The 19,406-nt window shown below is 30.6% G+C and overlaps 1 protein-coding gene across 1 annotated transcript; it reads right to left on the minus strand.

Annotated features, from left to right (window-relative positions):
* Positions 1 to 8,782: 8,782 nt before the first annotated feature.
* LOC145330749 (CUB and sushi domain-containing protein 1-like) lies at positions 8,783 to 11,958 on the minus strand. Its single transcript, XM_080175415.1, has 7 exons — positions 11,943 to 11,958; positions 11,760 to 11,857; positions 10,599 to 10,710; positions 10,118 to 10,196; positions 9,650 to 9,762; positions 9,169 to 9,232; positions 8,783 to 8,858 (listed from the first exon to the last, which is right to left on the minus strand). The coding sequence occupies exons 1-7, from the start codon at positions 11,956 to 11,958 to the stop codon at positions 8,783 to 8,785; spliced, it is 558 nt and encodes a 185-aa protein (XP_080031541.1).
* Positions 11,959 to 19,406: the final 7,448 nt, after the last annotated feature.

A 19,406-nucleotide genomic window follows, 5' to 3' on the forward strand; every position in this document is an offset into this window, starting at 1 on the left:
AACTGATACAAAAGTGTCTCAAATAACTCCATAGTTAGGTCCAAACACTAAGAAACTATGGCTAATAAATCAATCTTAATAAAAGAAGGACAACTTTTTAAGCAGTACAGTTAAAAATTGTAGTAAATATGAACCAATGAAATGATAATACAAGCACAACAATGTTCTTTGAAAAATGTGTTGTATTTATTGAACAAAATTATGTATTAACAGTTATTAGTTATTTCTCGCTTCGTATTATAAACAGCTTTCCGCGGATATAGAAAGTACAATTATAAGATTATATTATATATGCCGAAGGCACTGGCTAAAAAAACTGGTTTTAATCTTATGATTGTATATTTTTATATTCGTAGAAAGCTGGATATAATACGAGGCTAGACATAGTTTTTTCGTATGGATAAGAACCGGTTCCTATCCACCGGATTCGAATGAATACGGGAAAAGAATTATTACAACATGACATAACATTTATTTAACTTTAGCATGGTTAAATACATTTAATAAAAATAGTAAGGAATCACAAAGTCAACTAGGACCGTACAAATGCGTAATCCCTAATTTGTTTTCAAGAATTTGTTAATTTTTGGAGATGTAGATAGTTGTTGGTAAAGTTTTTTAGATATTGTTTTCTTCACAAAATGTTTAAATATTTAAAACATAAAAAAAATTATTAGATAAGGGAAAAAATACTGATGAGTTATTAATAAAATAAGAAGAATAAGAGCATAGTATTGGATCTAACTTATATACAGGCGATAATTAGATCAATATTGCTAATTTTTTACAAGAATAACATTTTATTTTGGTGCATTTAAAACTAGAATAGCATTTTAAAATACTTTTTTCATTTTAACTTTAATAGATTTACATGATTTCTTGTGTTTTCACTAAGTTTATTAAAAAACTTAGGGAATGTTAAATTTAGGAAATATTTCCAAGCTTTTCAATAGTAGTTATAATATACTTATACAAGCATTTAAACAACATGAACATTGAACAATGAACATTACATGAACTCATACATTTTGGGGAATAGCGTAGCTTCTCGTCAATTAAGGTCTATACCGCTTTACTAACATAGCTTTACTGATTACATCCCTATGAATAAGTGAATGAAAGTCTCCGGGAGAAACATGAATATATGTAACCAATAATTTAGAGGTGTTTATCTGTGATTTTCAATTTTCTTTTCCATTATGATGTTTAGATATTACTTCTCGAATGATAATAAACAAATTGATCCCTTCTGTAGAATAAGATCAATGGCGAAAAAGTTTGCATTTAATGAACCAATTAGAGTTTTTTTTCTAAAGGTCCCTTTCGTGGCCTCTTAAGGGGCGTTTGGTCGTATTTTCACAGTAGCTTTTCTCCTATTTCTAACCCTTCGGGGCCAATTGCCTAACCCTGCTAGGTATTAACCTAACCTAACTTAACTTAAAATATCCTATCAAAGGGTACTGTGAAACTACGACAAAACGCTTCTTAAGAGGCGTTGCCACGAAAGGAATTATACCCAAAATAAAATATGTTCTCAAGCAAAATTTATCATGCATTATCCCCTCCTTCCCTGTTGCTTCTAAACAAAAGAGTATTCAATACTGGATAAAAGATTTTCAGAAGACAACCTTATGAAAATATTTCAAAATATAACATGTCTCTTCTACCCATCAAATATAAAAATATTTTTATATAATTAACAATATTACTATGACTAGATGTTTAATACTTTATTAAAGTACTAGCGGCTTCGCCCCTAGCCTCTAGGGGCTTTGCCCCAAGAGATGACAACAAAAAAAATTCAAAAAAAAATAAGAAGAACTAAAGAAATCTTCTACAAAAGAAATTTTCTACAAAAGAAATCTTCTACAAAAGAATTCTTCTACAAAAGAATATTTCTACAAAAGAATTCTTCTACAAAAAAAAAAAAAAAAAAAAAAAAAAAAATGGGGGGGAGTTTTTTGTTTTTGGGGGGGTTGGGGGTGTCCCACCCCCCAAGAAAATAGCTTAAAACCACCACAGGACCAATAGGTATATACCCTCAAGAGTAGAATCCGATCGGTTCAGTGGTTACCGAGATCTTAAGGGACGGACGGACAGACAGACAGACGGACAGATGGACAGACATCGTTCTACTTTGTATTATAGATTAAGAAAGTCATTACCAATATACTTTAATTATAATGAATAGAAAATTTGAAAAGTACTAACTAACATATATGTTGTAATTAAATATTTTTGAATTATATTTTGATAAAAGAAGGTGTCCTAACTTTTGTGATTTTTTATTAAATAGCAAGTAGTAGATGTGAAATGATCCATAGAATTTAGATATGAAATCGTTTTTTTTGTAGACCTCTTATTTTTGAAGTAATTTAAGTTTTTTAAATTAAGTTGGTTTTAAGGTACTAAAATGCAATAAAAAACAGAAGAAAATTGCGATTATAAACAAAAATAGTAAGTTCTCTAATTTGGCACCTTACTTTTTAAATTATGTTGAGTAATTATTGAAAAAATATATTTTTTTGAACCCCAGAGAATCAAAACTTTGTACTTTGGGAGCTCGTCACGAATGGGTTAAATAAAAATCACAAAAGTTAGGACATGTTCTTTGTAATTTTGTAATGCACATGATGTTTATATTTTTCAATGATTTTTCTTTGGGCATAAAGAGTAAGCTCATCGCTTCCTAACAGAAACCCAACAGGAAAAGTGAATCTGATAAGATCTTTAAAGATATCAATAACATGAGCCCAAAACAGAGAATCTTTTATCGACACAGCAATTCCTAGTATAACCACTGCAGTAATAAGACATATTACACCTTTTGGTTGATGAAATAAAATATTGGTTAAACAGACTATTTCTTAACAATGGGTGGAGAATCATTTTGCTAACACTTAGAAATATAAAATGCTCTATTGGCTAAAAGTTTTTTTTCTATGATTTAGATTTATTGTTTAACAGTAACCATTCTTAACCAAAAATATCAACCACTTTTTACCTTAAAAAATAATATTCAAAGATCATCTTTGAACTTCTCTTGTTGTATTTTAAACCCTTTCATTTAAATCTTTAAAAAGTTATACATACATCTTCAAGATTTTTATTGCTTTTAAGAGACTATTATTGACTTGCTCATGCCAATATTCTTTTCGATCATACCTAGAATTATTTGTTTATCAGCAGTACTAGCTAGATCCATAGGAGTATCATTTTCTTGTTTCATTCGAGAATCTAAGTCACTAATAACAGATTGTTGTAATTATAATAAAAATAAAATATATGTTAATTGAATATTGAAATTGGGCAATATATTCTGTTAATAACCTCTCCATTAGTTATGAACTATTTTAAGATTAAACTATTTGTAAAAAATTTTCCTCATAAAAAGATGGCTGAATGCAGTAGCAATTTAGGCTGATTAAACAGATATTTATTTGCCCAAATTTCAAGAAAACATTTAATAACAAGAAAAGATTTGTTTGTAAGATTGTTACCTGGTAAGAAATTTTGTTTCTTGCTCTACATCATAGTCATCGATATTTCTTATGTTAAGCCTGAAGTCACTCATTAGTTCTGAATTAGGTCTAGAACTTAGGTTTGAAGTTGTGCAACTAGTTCTTTTGGGTTGGGTTAATTTAGGTAGATTGTTGACAATTGAAGAAGGTTTATCATTCCTAGGATAAGAATATTGCTTTGTAAGGTCATATTAGTATTGCTTATAATTATATGATTTATAGTCAATTTTTGCAAGAATTATAGTATATTAATAAATTTATATACATATTAAATAAGAAAGAAATATCATTGTATTTTAATCTTGCACTGTATAGAAATTTAGTTTTAAAAAGAAATTACCTTTCAGAATACTCCTTGACATTTATGAGAAACACATTTCTAGGACAGTTATCATTAGCTTCAGTAAATTCTTCACTGAAAATATATTAAATACAATAATTTTTTATACTAATTAATTTGTTACTAATTCATGTTACCTATTCAAACAATTTAAGTTAGCAGGTTCAGTACTTAGGTCATCTGTCATAATTGAATCATTCTGTTGGTCTTGTAAACTTGAAGAATCCTGTCCTGTGTTTGATTGTATTCCAAATACTGACCCATTAAGAAGAACTTTTTGATTATACTCAGAGACAGAGGGAACATAGAGAGAAGGCCTATAATCAGTAGAAAATAAAGGCATTATTTTTCTTGATCTTCTATGTACAAACATCTTTTTAACAATTAGTATTGAGCAAATAACAAAACAGTCAAACAAGCCGTAAATCAAACATGTTGGCGATGTTGTAATGTCTTTGATTGTTAAACCTTTTACATTTATTAGCATATTGACCTTCTGTTCAAAGCAAAATGTACCATATTTGAAGAAAACAAAGAATATCTTAGCTAATGATACTAATATCCATATAGCAAGTGTCACTTTGTATCCATGTTCATGATTCATACTTCCAAATCCTCTTGGGTAAACATAAAGATATAGAGTAAGTCCAAATATTGGTATTGCACTTGACATTGTGAAAGGAACTAAGCTCTCACTCTGAAGAATTTGACACATCAAATTGGGATAATCATCAAACCATGGTTGAAGTTTGTTTGGAAACTCCAGGGCAGCAAACTCAAGACTGTGCCAGAAAACTGCAACCATGACAAATGCTAAGAAATGTCTCATCCAGTAGGTTAAGATTGTTTGTCTTGTTTCAATTAATGATCCATAATAGATAAAGCAGAAATATCCAGCTGACATGGATATTATTGTTGAACATATTAATAATGATAAAGAAAGAGAAACTGGAAGATATGGAAAATATTTTAGGAGGACAAGAGATACAGATACAGCAAAAACTTTAATTTTAGTAATCTTTAATGTTTTTAATTCTTGGTGATTCATCATATTGTTTACAAACATTTTAACTTATCAATAGAATTTAAATAAATACGAATATTTTATTTTAACTTGCCTAGGCAATAACTAGTGACAAACTGGTAATTTATAGAAAAATCATAGCACGTCATTTAAAGAATAAAAGAATTCACAAAGAGCATATTTCAAGAAATCAAAGGATACACATAAAAAAGATTTACTATCTTAGCATTTAAAACACTAATCTTTCTAGATTTTTTTGGCTGATAGCTGGTAATCCTATTATATAAAGTAGTCAGTTTTTTGTCTGAAGCGAAGGATTCATTCTTTACAGTGAAGATTCATATTGTCCTGAGATGGTTTTAGGATATTTTATTTTTTAAAGATCAAATATGGGTATGGTTTTAGGATATTTTTCTTCCCTTCCACATCCCCTCAAATATAGAGACCCTATATGATAGGGGCGCATCTGCTGGTATAATAGAAAAGTAGTAACTTCGGATTTCAAAACAATGGTTATCAGAAGGTAAACACTGGAATATGTAAATGTTTTTTTTTAAATGTCAACATTTTCTAAATATATGAGTTTACTTTGCTTCTCCCAAATACTTCAGTGGCGTGCAAACCAAAGGAGGTATTATGTGCAATGTTCCTCCCCTTTCCCCTAACGCCCAAAACGGTAAAGATATTAGGTAAATATTTTGCCATTTTCTTTCCAAAATTTGTGTTTTTACCGCCCTACCCCCACTCTTCCTATAAAAAAAAGTTCAGAATTGGGAGGGGGGGAGAGGTATATTATCTTTTGATCACTTTTTTTGGCAACATGCTTTTTTAGTTACCACTCAGCCCCCCCCCCCCCCCCAATCCCCCTCCCTCCGGTCAATAGAGGTTGGGGGGAAATGATGATGGTTGGTAAGCCAATAACCAAGTAACCCCCCCCCCTTATTCTTAAAGCGACCTTAAAAAAACTGTAAACCCTGTAAACAAAGTACTTTACACGCCACTGAATTTCATATCAATCTAACAATATGATTTTTTTTTAAATTCTGTTGAATGCATCAATTCCCTTACATATTGGAATTTTTTATTATTGTTAATAAAAGTCCTTTAAAATATAAAAAAAATATTTGTAAAAATATAGAATTGTATTTTAATATTATGATATTGGTTATAAAAGTATCAAAAGGTATACAAAATTTACAAAACAATTGAAAATCCTAAATATGGAAGGTGTAAAAATTAAATAAAAAATGCCTTATTTCATTTTCAATTAATTTTTAAAATTGTACTCTTTCAAAATAAATGTGTAAGTATAGATGTATAATCCAGACAACTCCTTCCCCCTTTAGCAAGAACCCTTTAACAGCAGATAAAAATGAATCTTATTAAACTTCGCTTTCTCAATTAAACTTTTATGTTTAAAAATGAAGAACTGCTCATTAAGAAAAGAGATATTGCACATCTTTTACAAATAATATTTAACATACTTGTCTAAGCAAGTTAGAGTTTTCATATGTCATGATTTTTTCTTAACTCAGCAGCTAATATTAAAGACATGTCGAATTCTAACATGCCTTCTCATAAATTACCTATATTCGTTAAGAAGTATTTTATATCAAGATGTTAAGATTTAGTGCTTTACCAAAAAGTCCCTTATTTTCTTTTTTTAAATTACGAGGATGGGATTGTACTTGAGGGAAAATCCAATCTTTTGCCCAGATAATTGTTACATTAGAAAATCAGACAAACACTATATTTTGTCTCAATAATGATTACTTCTTTCTTCAAATTATATATTATAGCTTTTAGTAAACAAGAATGATAACATCCTTAAGTACAGTAGATGTACACAATTGATAATATAAAATCAGTTTTATAACTGAAGTAATTAGTATATATGTAAATATAATAGTTATATAGAAAATTGCCTCTGTACTATAATAAAAGTAATTTTCATATTGAATTATTCTTAATCATCAAATTTAAACTACCTGGTTATATAAAGATGGTTTGTACATTTTAACTTCAGTAGAAACATAAAGAAAAAATAAATCAAATTATATTTATATTTGTAAAAACTTTTCTATTTTCACCTCTTGAAATATTTTGGATAGATTTTTATTTTAAATATTGAATTCCTTTTGTAAGTCTGTCCTTGTCTCTAATCCACTGTTTTATATTGGGTAGTCAAATTTTTGGGCCAGATTCGGATTCCGGATTCTTAAAAGTATCCGTCAAAAAAATGGCGGGTTCCTTTCAGATTCCGGATTTTTATTTTTGGTGGATTCCGGATTCGGATTCCGGATTCTAGCAGTATTTTAAAAGGATTTTTTTTTAAATCAAAAAAATATGCCCTAAAAATTAATGTTCTTGGTGTTCTCTATAATTCACTTTCTATAATCGAACCAGATTTTAAAAGATTTTATATGTAATGATGATAATCTTTGCCTTTAAAAGAAAAAACTCAAGACGCTAATTTTAGCCTACCACTTAAGAATCCGGAATCCGCTATTAAAAAACAGATTTCGGATCCGGATTCGGATTCCAAAATTGGCCCAAAAATTGGGCGGATTCCGGATCCGGATTGCCAACCCTAATATTGGGGGAGCTGTTTTTTAATCCACCCTTCACTAAACGTTTGTTTCTCCTTAACTTCATCTTCACTTTCCCTTTACTTCCTTTTCGCACTTTTGCTATCTATTTAATTTCTGAATCATGCACACTTGTTTAATTATAGAGAAGCTTCGCTACTTAGAAGTTGTACGACCTGTACAATCTTGAACTTGTGCCGGAACCCAAACCATTGTATCGTTAAAACCATTCTCTGGATCATCAACCCATTCACATCTAACTGTTTGATCTAAATATAACAAGGACAACAATTTGTAAGTAGCACAGTTTTAAAATTATTGTAAATAAGAACAGAAAAAATAATTTTAAAAATACAAATAAAACAAATCAAAGTAATGTGGAAAGGGGTTATATGACTGTAACCAACCCCGTGGATTCTATGCAGGCTTTCAATTGAGTTTTTAATATCAGCCAATAGCGTTGGAAATATTGATAAAGCCATGTCGCCACAAAAGAGCATAAAGCAATTTACCAGCAGACCAAAAAGGTTCCCAACAGTTGATCTAGTTATTTATCTGGATTATATAATATATATCTATACGCTAAAGGAGTAGACCAAATTACAAGAATGTCAATGTGACTTTGAAACCAATTCGTTTCCACGGGATTAAAAACCATTTCTTTTCTGTGTTGAAGACACACATATCTTATGATTTTAAACAAATAAAACAGGAGTTGGTATTGTATTTATTTTTTTTCCGCGGATAACTGTCTATAAAACCATAAATGTACTTTACTATTACAAACCTCTTTGTGGATGAAAAGTTTTGCCATATTCTTCCCAAGTTTTTCCATCCAACGGTTCAAAACCCCTGAACAAATTGTTAGCGTAGCTACTCTATATTTTTAAAATGTCCATATGTCCGTTTGTTCGTAATACCAAGTACGGACTCTACTTTGCATGGTTTTGAACATTTAACTCTGCTAAATATACTTGGGACTTGGGATCTTAAGGGATATCACAATAGACGATTAAATTATAGAGACAAAATTTGCCCTTTTGGAGAATAGATATAATGGTCGAAACGTTTAGACACTTAAATCAATAAGCCAACCAATTAAAATTCAATTAAAGTACCCAAAGTTTTAGTTTTTAAGCCAATGAATAATGAAAATGATTATTTAAACTTTGGGTACTAGCTTAATTAACAGTTCAGTATCTCCTTCCTGACTTTTTTCAGACTTCAGATAGTTATTACAAATTTTATAAATCCACCTACAAACAACTTAGATATATAAAATTTAATTAGATGCATAGGAGCTAAACCCCTACCATGGAAGGGGAATATCAAGCTTTTTTCCTGGCGGACATCTGTAGGTTATTTCATCTCCCAACTCATTATTTCTAAAATAAATAATTAGTTTCAAAACTAGCATTTGATGGTTAGGCATTTGATAAGAAGTGTTCATTATTTGCTGTAGCTTTACATAGGTATTATATCCAATTCTAAAATACCCTAAATTAGTATTTAGTAATTGCGTAATAGTATACCCTTTCTGGTTTGAAAATGTATCTTCAATGCTGTTTAGGGAAAACAACTCACTTTCGTTGGATAATTTATAATAGGTTATGTTGCTTTAAGAAAAATCCCGAAGGATTAAGAGCTGCTAAACTTTGGTTATGATAAAAGAGGTTATCAATTAATATTTCATACCTGTATGGCCAAATAATATCCATCCTCATTTCTACTGTTGGCGGAGCCTCTGTACATCTTCGTTCTTGTTAAAATAGGACAATTATGTTTTTTAGTTGGGCAGCATTAAAAGTTTTGGATGGAAAAACTATTATAAGCTATCAAAAATTATAAAATATGTATAGAAAATCACGAAACTTGTCAATGTAATTATGTTTATATTGCAAGATTTTGAACATTTAACCCTTATTAAGAAAAGACGTGTTTTTTATTTAGGGGAGTGAGGGAGAACAAAATTAGCGGGAGGGTCGCAGAAAACCCTCCCCCACCCCCAACCAAAAATATACAAAATAATGCAGATTTATAAACTTAAAGCTACAAAAAGTGCATATTTTGAACAATTTTATTAAAAAATTGTACATATGTATTCCAAGAAAATAAATTAATCACTGGCAGACACAAATACTTACAGAGTAACTTCACATAAATAAAAGACTAATACTTGTACAAGGGAGGTGGGCTTCGGGTTCTTTCCATTCTCGTGTTGGCAGACACTCGTTCAACCACTCGGGAAAATCTCCATTTATAAACTCATATCCGTTCTTACATTTATACCTACAACAAATTCAATTGTACAATGGACGAATTACCATGTTAAATTTTTTAGACTGATTATGAAGTAGATATAAGAATAATATTGAGAAAAGATTTTGTTTAGGTTGATCCTCCTAATCGCTGGATGTGAAATTATCATAAAACAATTCTTATAAAAATTAATATAGAATAAAATCTGTGAATAGATGACGTCAAACCATCTAATCATTTTATTTAATATGGAATTACTGCTCTACCATAGGCGTACGAAAGAAAGGCTGGCCATTCTTTTTTATCATCCCCTTAAAACTTTTATCCTGGAGAAAATCCCTGTAAACACCAATGCGTAGCTCTATTTAAAGTTGAAAGTTTGTACCTTGTGGCTGCAAGTCCGTAGATTCTATATGCCCCGGGACCTTCGGGGGCAGGAGGCGGTGATTTACCACAATATAACACTGAAATAACCAAAAAAAATTAAATGCTTGTTTTAAGGGGGAAAAAGTTGGTCAAATGTTTTGGTAAATTCAAATGTACACTTATTATGAATTTATATTAATTTCTCTAGAATATGACCGACGAAATTTTTGAAACTCTGGTCAGACAGGCTGCCTTATTCTAAGAGAAGATTGTCTTATAAAATGCATAAGGGATAGAGCAATGGAAGAATATTAAATCAATGAGGATAATGGAAATTAATCTTGCATTGTCCTATCCAGGAATCATAAAACCGGGATAAGAACCCAAGGTTTTTGAGCCTATGAATAAGATAACGTATTTATAAAAGTTTGGGTACTAATGTAATTTATAGTGCATCCACTCCCTCCCTGTTTCTATATGATTAGAAATACTCTACTTACTAACACACTGGTCTATTTGATTTTTGCTCCAAGTGCCATCAACCTGACACTCACTGAGCATTGTGCTTTCACCAGTGGTAGGGAAGCCCCACCCGGGTCTAGTGCATGAATACTAAAATAATATAATTATGTTTTTTTCCAGAAATCTTCTATTCTTACAATGGTTAGTTGTGAAGCATCTCAATAATTAGTTATGTCTGTACGTCCGTAACGTCATGGGGGACATGTGATTTTCTAGGTTGTTATTTCAAATAGACTGTTATGTTTTGGTTAAGAAACCTTTACAAAGAACTTTAGAAAAAAAAACTTACTTGGTCTGTCAGTCATGATTCTAAATATAGACAATTACATTTATTTTCACAAAGGTTTCGTGATTTTTCTACTATTTAATAATTACTTATTCTCATTTGTTGAAATTACAATAGTGTGAACATAAGTAGAACTACTGGTTGTCAAATTATTACCTCTACAATAGTATGAACATGAGTAGAACTACTGGTTGTACAATTATTACCTCTACAATAGTATGAACATGAGTAGAACTACTTGTTGTACAATTATTATCTCTACAATAAGATGAACATGAGTAGAACTACTGGTTGTCCAATTATTATCTCTACAATAAGATGAACATGAGTAGAACTACTGGTTGTACAATTATTATCTCTACAATAAGATGAACATGAGTAGAACTACTGGTTGTCCAATTATTACCTCTACAATAAGATGAACATGAGTAGAACTACTGGTTGTACAATCATTACCTCTACAATAGTATGAACATGAGTAGAACTACTGGTTGTACAATTATTACCTCTACAATAGTATGAACATGAGTAGAACTACTGGTTGTACAATTATTACCTCTACAATAGTATGAACATGAGTAGAACTACTGGTTGTACAATTATTACCTCTACAATAGTACGAACATGAGTAGTACTACTTGTTGTACAATTATTACCTCTACAATAATATGAACATTAGTAGAACTACTTGTTGTACAATTATTACCTCTACAATAGTACGAACATGAGTAGTACTACTTGTTGTACAATTATTACCTCTACAATAGTATGAACTTTAGTAGAACTAGTGGTTGTACAATTATTACCTCTACAATAGTAAGAACATGAGTAGAACTACTTGTCCAATTATTACCTCTACAATAGTGTGAACATGAGTAGAACTTGTTGTCCAATTGCTGATAGTTTTGTCTGAATACTCAAACTCAAATGGGTTTTCTGTGCAGTTAATAACTAAATATAGGAGGAATATAGTCATTCTATTTATTTATCTATATATTTACCTATCTTTCTTTCTTCTTCAATCTTTATTATTTACCTGTACAAGCTGGCATTATAGGAATATCTGGAAAGGTATTGCCAGGTAAAACTGGCCTCCAACGACGGTCAGCATCACAACGGACATCAAAGGAGGTCAGACCTCTCTCTTGTTCATCATTCTATATTAAGATTTGCGAATTAAGCAGTCAAATAGAATGAATAATGTGAAAGCACCATTATTAAAGATTAATGGACAATTGATGGGCGCACTATGATTATGGGAGCACTATGAGTTTTAAACGATTATTCCTTGGAAAATTTGAGCTCAATTATAGACATTTATTTCCTATATAGATCTGTCTTGGATCTTGAAGCAATAATGCAGGCCCTTTTATAAATGATAAAAATTGGAAGAATCTATTAAATAAAAGTTATCGCAAATATACTTAGTAAATAAATAAGTAGGTATAAATTTAATAGATGTATTTTTGTCAATATGTAGGTGTATAATTGACAGCAAAACTGTGAATATGCCAGTGCAGTGTAATAACTGTATTTTTGTCATACCCCCTAAAAACGCAGGTGTGAATTTGACAGTAAAACTGTGTTTATGACAGTAAATCACTGTGTTTATGACAGTAATATAACTGTATTTTTGCTAGTGGAAAATCTGCCATGTACCCGCGTAGAGAGTTATTTTAGTACCTGGCCAGGAAATTCAACAACTGAACCAAGTGAGCAATTATAAGTAACTTTTCTAAAAATAAAAAGAAGGATTATTACGTCGAAAAGCAGCAAAAAAAGGTAATTAAATTCTAGCTACAACTAACAGTAACAGCTAGTTTGACGAAAAAAATATTTTTTTTCAATTATGATTTTGTAAAGAAATAGCGACTGCCGTTAAAGTTTTGAGCTGAAAGCTCAGATATAATGAAATTTAATTTAGATTATGAATCTCAAAACCTTTCTTTAATTACAACAAAATATATTTGAGCTTCCTTTTATTAGAGTACGATGCTAGTGTGTATATTATAATAATTATAGACAAAAAGAAGCATAATAATAAAAAATATAAAGATCATATTATTGTCCATCTTCCTACATCTGAAACAAACCCACCGTTGAAAACTATTCCAATGTGGGTCCATTTGTTGTCTGAGTATTGCATCATGCACAGCTGTAACTGAGTTTTCAGGTAACTCGGGAACTCTTTCATTACAGTAAACAGCTGTAAAAAAAATAATTATCATAAAAAATGATGAAGAAAGTACCTATAATGATTTTTTCAAAATTTCCATTTCTACTGAAAACTCAAATAATTTTTTTAAACTAGGTTAGTTTAAACGGTTAGGGCGGTCCAATCCATTCATTGGGAATAAGGTTTGTCTATTTGTTATATAGAGGTATAACAATTTTGTGGTGAGGTAAATAGTTTCTTAGGGCCCATTATGTTAGATGTGCTGAGCTATATTCATACTATTGAATAAAACAATACATGACTATGAACAAAATCCTTGTATAGGAGAACTTAATAGGCCCAGTGATTGATGAAACCTAAGCAGACATACAAACATGTAGCCTAACTTATTTTAATTAAAACTTTGTTAGAAAAGCATGAATCATATCTTTTAATGCATATACAGATTTTTTCAACTCAAATGTTCCCAATTTAAAGTGAAACTTACGAACACAAGGAAGAGAAGTATCAAAGTTATAGATCCATGTTCTGTTGGAGCAAACAGCTGTTTGTACAATGTCATGTGTCCCAGCAAATATGTATCCTGTTCAATTTCATTTATATGACATTTTAAATAAATTTGGTCTATTTTTATTCGACCTATGATTTGATATAAATAAGAGTACGAAAAACAATTGTTAAAAAAATTAACAAAACCTATTTTGGTAAAACAGAAATTGTTTTTTGGTAGATAATTTACTATATCTTACTAAGAAAGAGAGGGGCCAATCGGCTTACCTAATTACCATCCCTTTTTCTACAACAAATTACGTGAAAAAGATTTAATTTCATTGACCTATCAAGCTTGGAATTAAAGATGAAATAAAAATAAATTTCCTGTTGGACAAGTGTAGGTAGCATTATCTCCCTCAACCAGAGGATAATAGAGGGAGGATAAATCTGCTTCATTATTCTAAATTATTAAACAATTCCTCAATTGAATATAGAAATGCCAAGCTAAAATGTGTACAATAAATAACAGTTTTAAAGAAAGACAATTTTATTTATTTCTTGTAACCCCATTTTTTAGAACTCTTATTTGTTGGGTTGAAACAAAATTGAAAATTGGTACAATTTATTTCATTGGTATTTATTTCATGTAAAGATGTTTTGATTGCACTAGGGGACAGCGTGTTCTGTGAAAATTTCAAATTAAATCAAACTCAGATCTAACTTCTTAAAAAATTTTGAAGTATATAACTTTATAAAAAATGACAATATCAGTTTAATCGTAAATTTGTGGTGGCTTAATTTAGACCAACTACTCTCCTTTAAAAAAAAGTACGTTGAATTATCAAATTTTACCTTAATCATGATTTGAATATCATCTGTTGTATTTTCAGGATCATAAATCCAAGTGGGATGGTGTACTCTTTTTCTAGAAAAAGTGATTTGGCTACATGTTTCAAAACGAAGCTAATCTATAAGTAGCTGAGTCTGCTTATTTGATGCTGCTCAATATGCAAAAATCTTTTCAAGTGCACAATAATCTAATCATATTATCAAAGCTACTCATTAAGTGATTATGTTCTTGTTTCTTTAAAATATTGCAAGCTTCCTATTGCTGCTCTTTGGACATTTACTATTTACAAATCAGTTTTACCTGGAATTAAAAAGCAAGTAAGAATTTTCTGATTCTAGCGTCCTAATATCAAACCAGCTTGAACTATAGTGGGTCTCTACAGAATTAATCGCTGAAAAACACATATAAGATTAAATATTAAAATAATAAAGTATTTTCGCCACTTTGAACGCTCACGATGTTCAGGAATATTAATTGATCAAACAAATGACAATATATTTATACAATTAAATAGAATAAATAAAATTAATTAGATTTAAATTATTGATTATAGAAAGCTTTGACACAATTACAATTCAACAAAAGTACACAAGGATTTTAAGCAAACAAATAGGATAGCTTGGTTATAAAGCTTTAGGTACAAAACTAATTCTTTGGCTAATCCTGCATCGAACACAATACAACCTGGAAAAGCAGGAACAGGAGGAGGTAGTGAACAGACAGGTAGAAAATATTCTGTTGGACAATCATCTATACAGTAACCCCAGGACAAAATTGTTCGACCATCTGAACCACCAATCTCTATGATTAATTGTCTTGAAATACCCAGAAATTTAAATCTTATGATAATTTGCTATTATAAATATGATTATAAAGAAATATTATTAGACATTTTCCCTCAATGTGCTATGTTGAGCATGAATACTCAACCATTTGGAAATACGCAGAATGCTGATTTCATCATTTTCATCATATTTCTAGATAACCTGCACATAAAAAAAGAAACTGAAACTTTTTACCTGTAGGACACCAAGCAAAGCCCACATCCTCTCCAATACACTTCTTATATACTTGATCTTTGTAGATGAAGGGAAATATGCATTGTTTGGCCTCAGTAGTGTAGCAGGCCTGGTACTCACACAAACCATAATTCTTCTCTCTTTCAATAGATGGCAGTAATCAATAGTAAATCCTGATTATTGCCTTAGAATTTTTATTTTGAACATTTCATGTTACATGAAACGGATTGTATGACACACATTTTTTAAGCTCTGTCAAGCTGATTAAGGTCAATTGGATTTTATCTTTTGTAGGAAGCTATCTATAAAACAGTACGGTAAATGGTTTTTCAGTATGGCCTCTAATCCAACGGATAATAATCAGTTTATTTGCACTTTGACTTTTTAAACCTTAATTTCCGGATGATTCATGGCGTTTTTTTATGTCTATACATAAAGGGACAGTTGTTCAGTTGAAAAGTCAAAGTTCTCATAAAAAGATATTATGTTTGAGATATCTTGTTGTTTTTACAGTAGTATTTCTACAATACCTGACACATTTTTCTCCATAAACAGGAATGATTCTCCCGTTGGAAGCTAGCTTTAGACAGCCTTGTGTGCCAGTGTAACCAGCTTTATCAATCATCATTTTGCCTGTCATTCTAAATTCAACAGCTTCCTCCAACAGTTCATAGTCATAAGCTATTTTCCCTTCATTGGCACCATTAAAAGTAACTGTAAAATTTTCTGAATTGCAAGTAAACTTTATAATAAAGGGCAGTGTCATATTGTATAGATCTGTTAGCTGAAACCTCTGAAATTAATATTGTATTTATTACATTATAAATATTTACTTGCTAAACTAAGGCACTTTTAAAAAGCTTTTTATTCACCAAAATTCAAGTCAACACAGATTGAACCCCCCCCCCCCCCTCTTTACTTACCTCCTCTTGATATTTGTGGAATCTACTGTCAAAACTAAATTTATTGTATTGTAGAAATATATTAATAGCTATTTTTATATATTATTTGTGCTAAATCACTTTAGCTTCAATATTCCTGTGAAAATTTAACATAGTTATATGTAAATAAAATAATTCCTTTAATAAAAGAGCTGCTTATATTCATTTCTATCGGGTAAACAAGTTTTATTAGACACCAAAAACTTCTTATTATAAGATTCTACAAAAAATTTCCTAGCTAAAAAATAGTAATGAAGGGCCTGGTCACTATAAACAAAGGTCCATCTGATCAATGGCTGATTATTGCTCATCATTAGCTCAACAACTGGTGGCTTTGAACTTAACCTTTTTTGTCCAAAGTTTGCCTGAATGGCAAATATTTTCCCATGTCCTGTTTTTTTACACATGTCTGATTGAAATAATACTTTGCTGCCTGATCTTACATTCGCTATATACATTCCTAATAAAACAAAAAGATTTTTTAAAAAAGTAATTCATGTCTTAAGAATAAGATGTTGCTGATTATATAAACCTCACCATTATCCTTTAAAGCAGAGATCCAATTTCTTTGCTGGGAGGTATCTACAATATCATTTGGGGTATGGAAGGAAAAAGGTCTTTCAATCTAAAAAAAATTCATATACATGTATTGTAAGTTAACCAACTGTAGCTTAACACGTAGCACATCCGCTAATCGTCAGGAAGGTGATAGGTTCGAATCTTGGTCCGACACCGCGTCATAACTAAAGATGCTAAAAATGTTTCCTACTGCTGCTATGTCAGGTGCGCGACATAAATAGTTAAAGTGGGGGGAAACCAAAAAAACAGGCACAACTCACTAACATGCACACTTAAGACTTCTCAGACAAGGGTTGTGCAAATAAATGGGTGGTTGTCTGATGGAAAAATGGATGCTTTACAGTGCAATCATAGGGCTTACAACCCTATCCCATATCCATAAAAAGAACTTATTGTTACAGAAACACTGACAAACATAACATTAGTTAATTTCACCTTTGGTTTCCATTCAAAAGTTTCTTCTGTCTGTGCATCAATCCATACAGACCTTGACATAATGATAAATGACAATTACTTTTAAATTTTAATTAACCTAACAAAAGAAAATACAAATTAACAAGAAACCTTATTTGTAAATAATTACAAGGGTCAATACTTATTATCCAAAGTATTTTTGATAAAATCAAGGGATTACTTTTCATTAATCATTAAAAGCGAAGCTTTTCTATAATTAGGGTTGGTCCGTCCGTACGTCCGTCCGAGATAGATAGCTTTTATTCGTTAATTGAGGCACATTAGAATTGTCCTATCGATTTCAAACTTTGCATGATGATTCCTCTAGTAGTTAGGTACGATTTAGAAAGAGTAGCAACTCTATAATCATTACCAGAATGTCCGTACGTCCATTTTAAACATATTGATTTTTCTTCTTTTTTAACAAAATTTTTTTATGTGATCTAAATATCCGTTTGATCTGATTTTTGGTATATTAATTCCTGGAACAATAAAGAACAATATTATAAGCGAAGCAACTCTATAATCAAGTCCTAAGAATGTAAGTATTTCCATAAACATTATCCTGTATCAAGCAGTTTTCAACAAATTTACTTACAATTTTGCTTCGACTATTATACTATTCTGATTATTCAGTTCAGACACTATACAAGTGTTAATGTCCGTTTGTCCTACCGTTTCAGTGCTTCGCTTTTATGGATGTTGTCATCCTTGTTTTCTATAAAATGGAACTAGTCACTGAAAGAACTTGCAAAAAAAACTAATTATTAACTTTTGGGTAATTATCTGTGTTCTATTTATTATATTTCATACTTGTCTGATTGACTGGATTCCTCAATTTGTGACAATGAACCAGGTAATGCTGGTCTTATCAAATAGTTATCATCTCCTCCACAGCTAGCCTCCAATTCGTTAAATGAAATTTTTTCTAAACATAATATGAAGGGTTTATAAAAATGGTCAATGGATTTAAAAACAACAGTGGATTGGATGATATTAAAAAGAAATTTTTTAAATGATGTACTTTAAAGAATATCCATTAAGTTTTATAAAATGGCATCTTGTAGATAATTTTCATTGAATTTGGTTGTTACATTATAAATAATGAATAAAGTTAAACCTGAAGTTATTCCAAAGCAAGATCTACCATCCTTTTCAGATACAGCCAACTTATAACCTTTAGGGCACTCAGGAGCTAATTTGAAAAATATAACATTCATTTAATTGAAATTTTTTATTATGACAACATCCCTAGTAATCTCTGTCTCAGCAATTTACCTTTTTTTGTGCTTATATAAGCATTTTTGTCAGATTTAAGTAGGACGTGCTCACATCGGGAAAGTCCGCACTTTACAACAAAAGTGGCTTACTTAAATCGGACATGTCGGACTAACGAGCCATTTTCGTAGGTTAATTGCTTACTTGAAGAACTATTATTGCCCTATAAACCCCTAAAAAACCCAAAAAATAAGGGTGGCTGATAAGAATCAGCAAAATCGGACGCTTTTGAGGTAAATGTCTTACAGATTAAGATTTTAATCCGGATTATTTTTCCTCAAAATTTAATCCCTTCTCAGCCATTTAGGCTATATTTGTAGTTGATTGCTTACTTAAACAAGCCATTTTTGTGATTAATGTCCTACTTATATCTTCCATTTTTGCTACAAAATCCTTACTTAAACAAGCAATTTTTGTGATTAATGTCCTACTGATATCTTCCATTTTTGCTACAAAATCCTTACTTAAACAAGCCATTTTTTGGGTTGATTGCTTACTTAAATCCTCCATTTTTGCTGCAAAACCCTTACTTAAGTAAGCCATTTTTGGGGTTGATTACTTACTTAAATCATCCATTTTTGTTGCAAAATTCTTACTTAAATAAGCCATTTTTGGGGTTGATTACTTATTTAAGTAAGGATTTTGCAACCAAAATGGATGATTTAAGTAAGTAATCAACCCCAAAAATGGCTTATTTAAGTAAGGATTTTGT

Source organism: Acartia tonsa, chromosome 10 (genome assembly GCF_053477335.1).
Source record: "Acartia tonsa isolate MP-2025a chromosome 10, ASM5347733v1, whole genome shotgun sequence".
In the NCBI taxonomy this organism is placed as follows: Eukaryota; Metazoa; Arthropoda; class Copepoda; order Calanoida; family Acartiidae; genus Acartia; species Acartia tonsa.

What these genes read in the sequence shown, in the direction of transcription:
- LOC145330749 (XM_080175415.1), bottom strand. An exon ending in TACGGACTTGCAGCCACAAG is followed by an intron (nt 9,763 to 10,117) that starts GTACAAACTTTC and finishes AATTTGTTGTAG; the next exon opens with GTATAAATGTAAGAACGGAT. An exon ending in AGCCCACCTCCCTTGTACAA is followed by an intron (nt 9,233 to 9,649) that starts GTATTAGTCTTT and finishes TATTTTAACAAG; the next exon opens with AACGAAGATGTACAGAGGCT.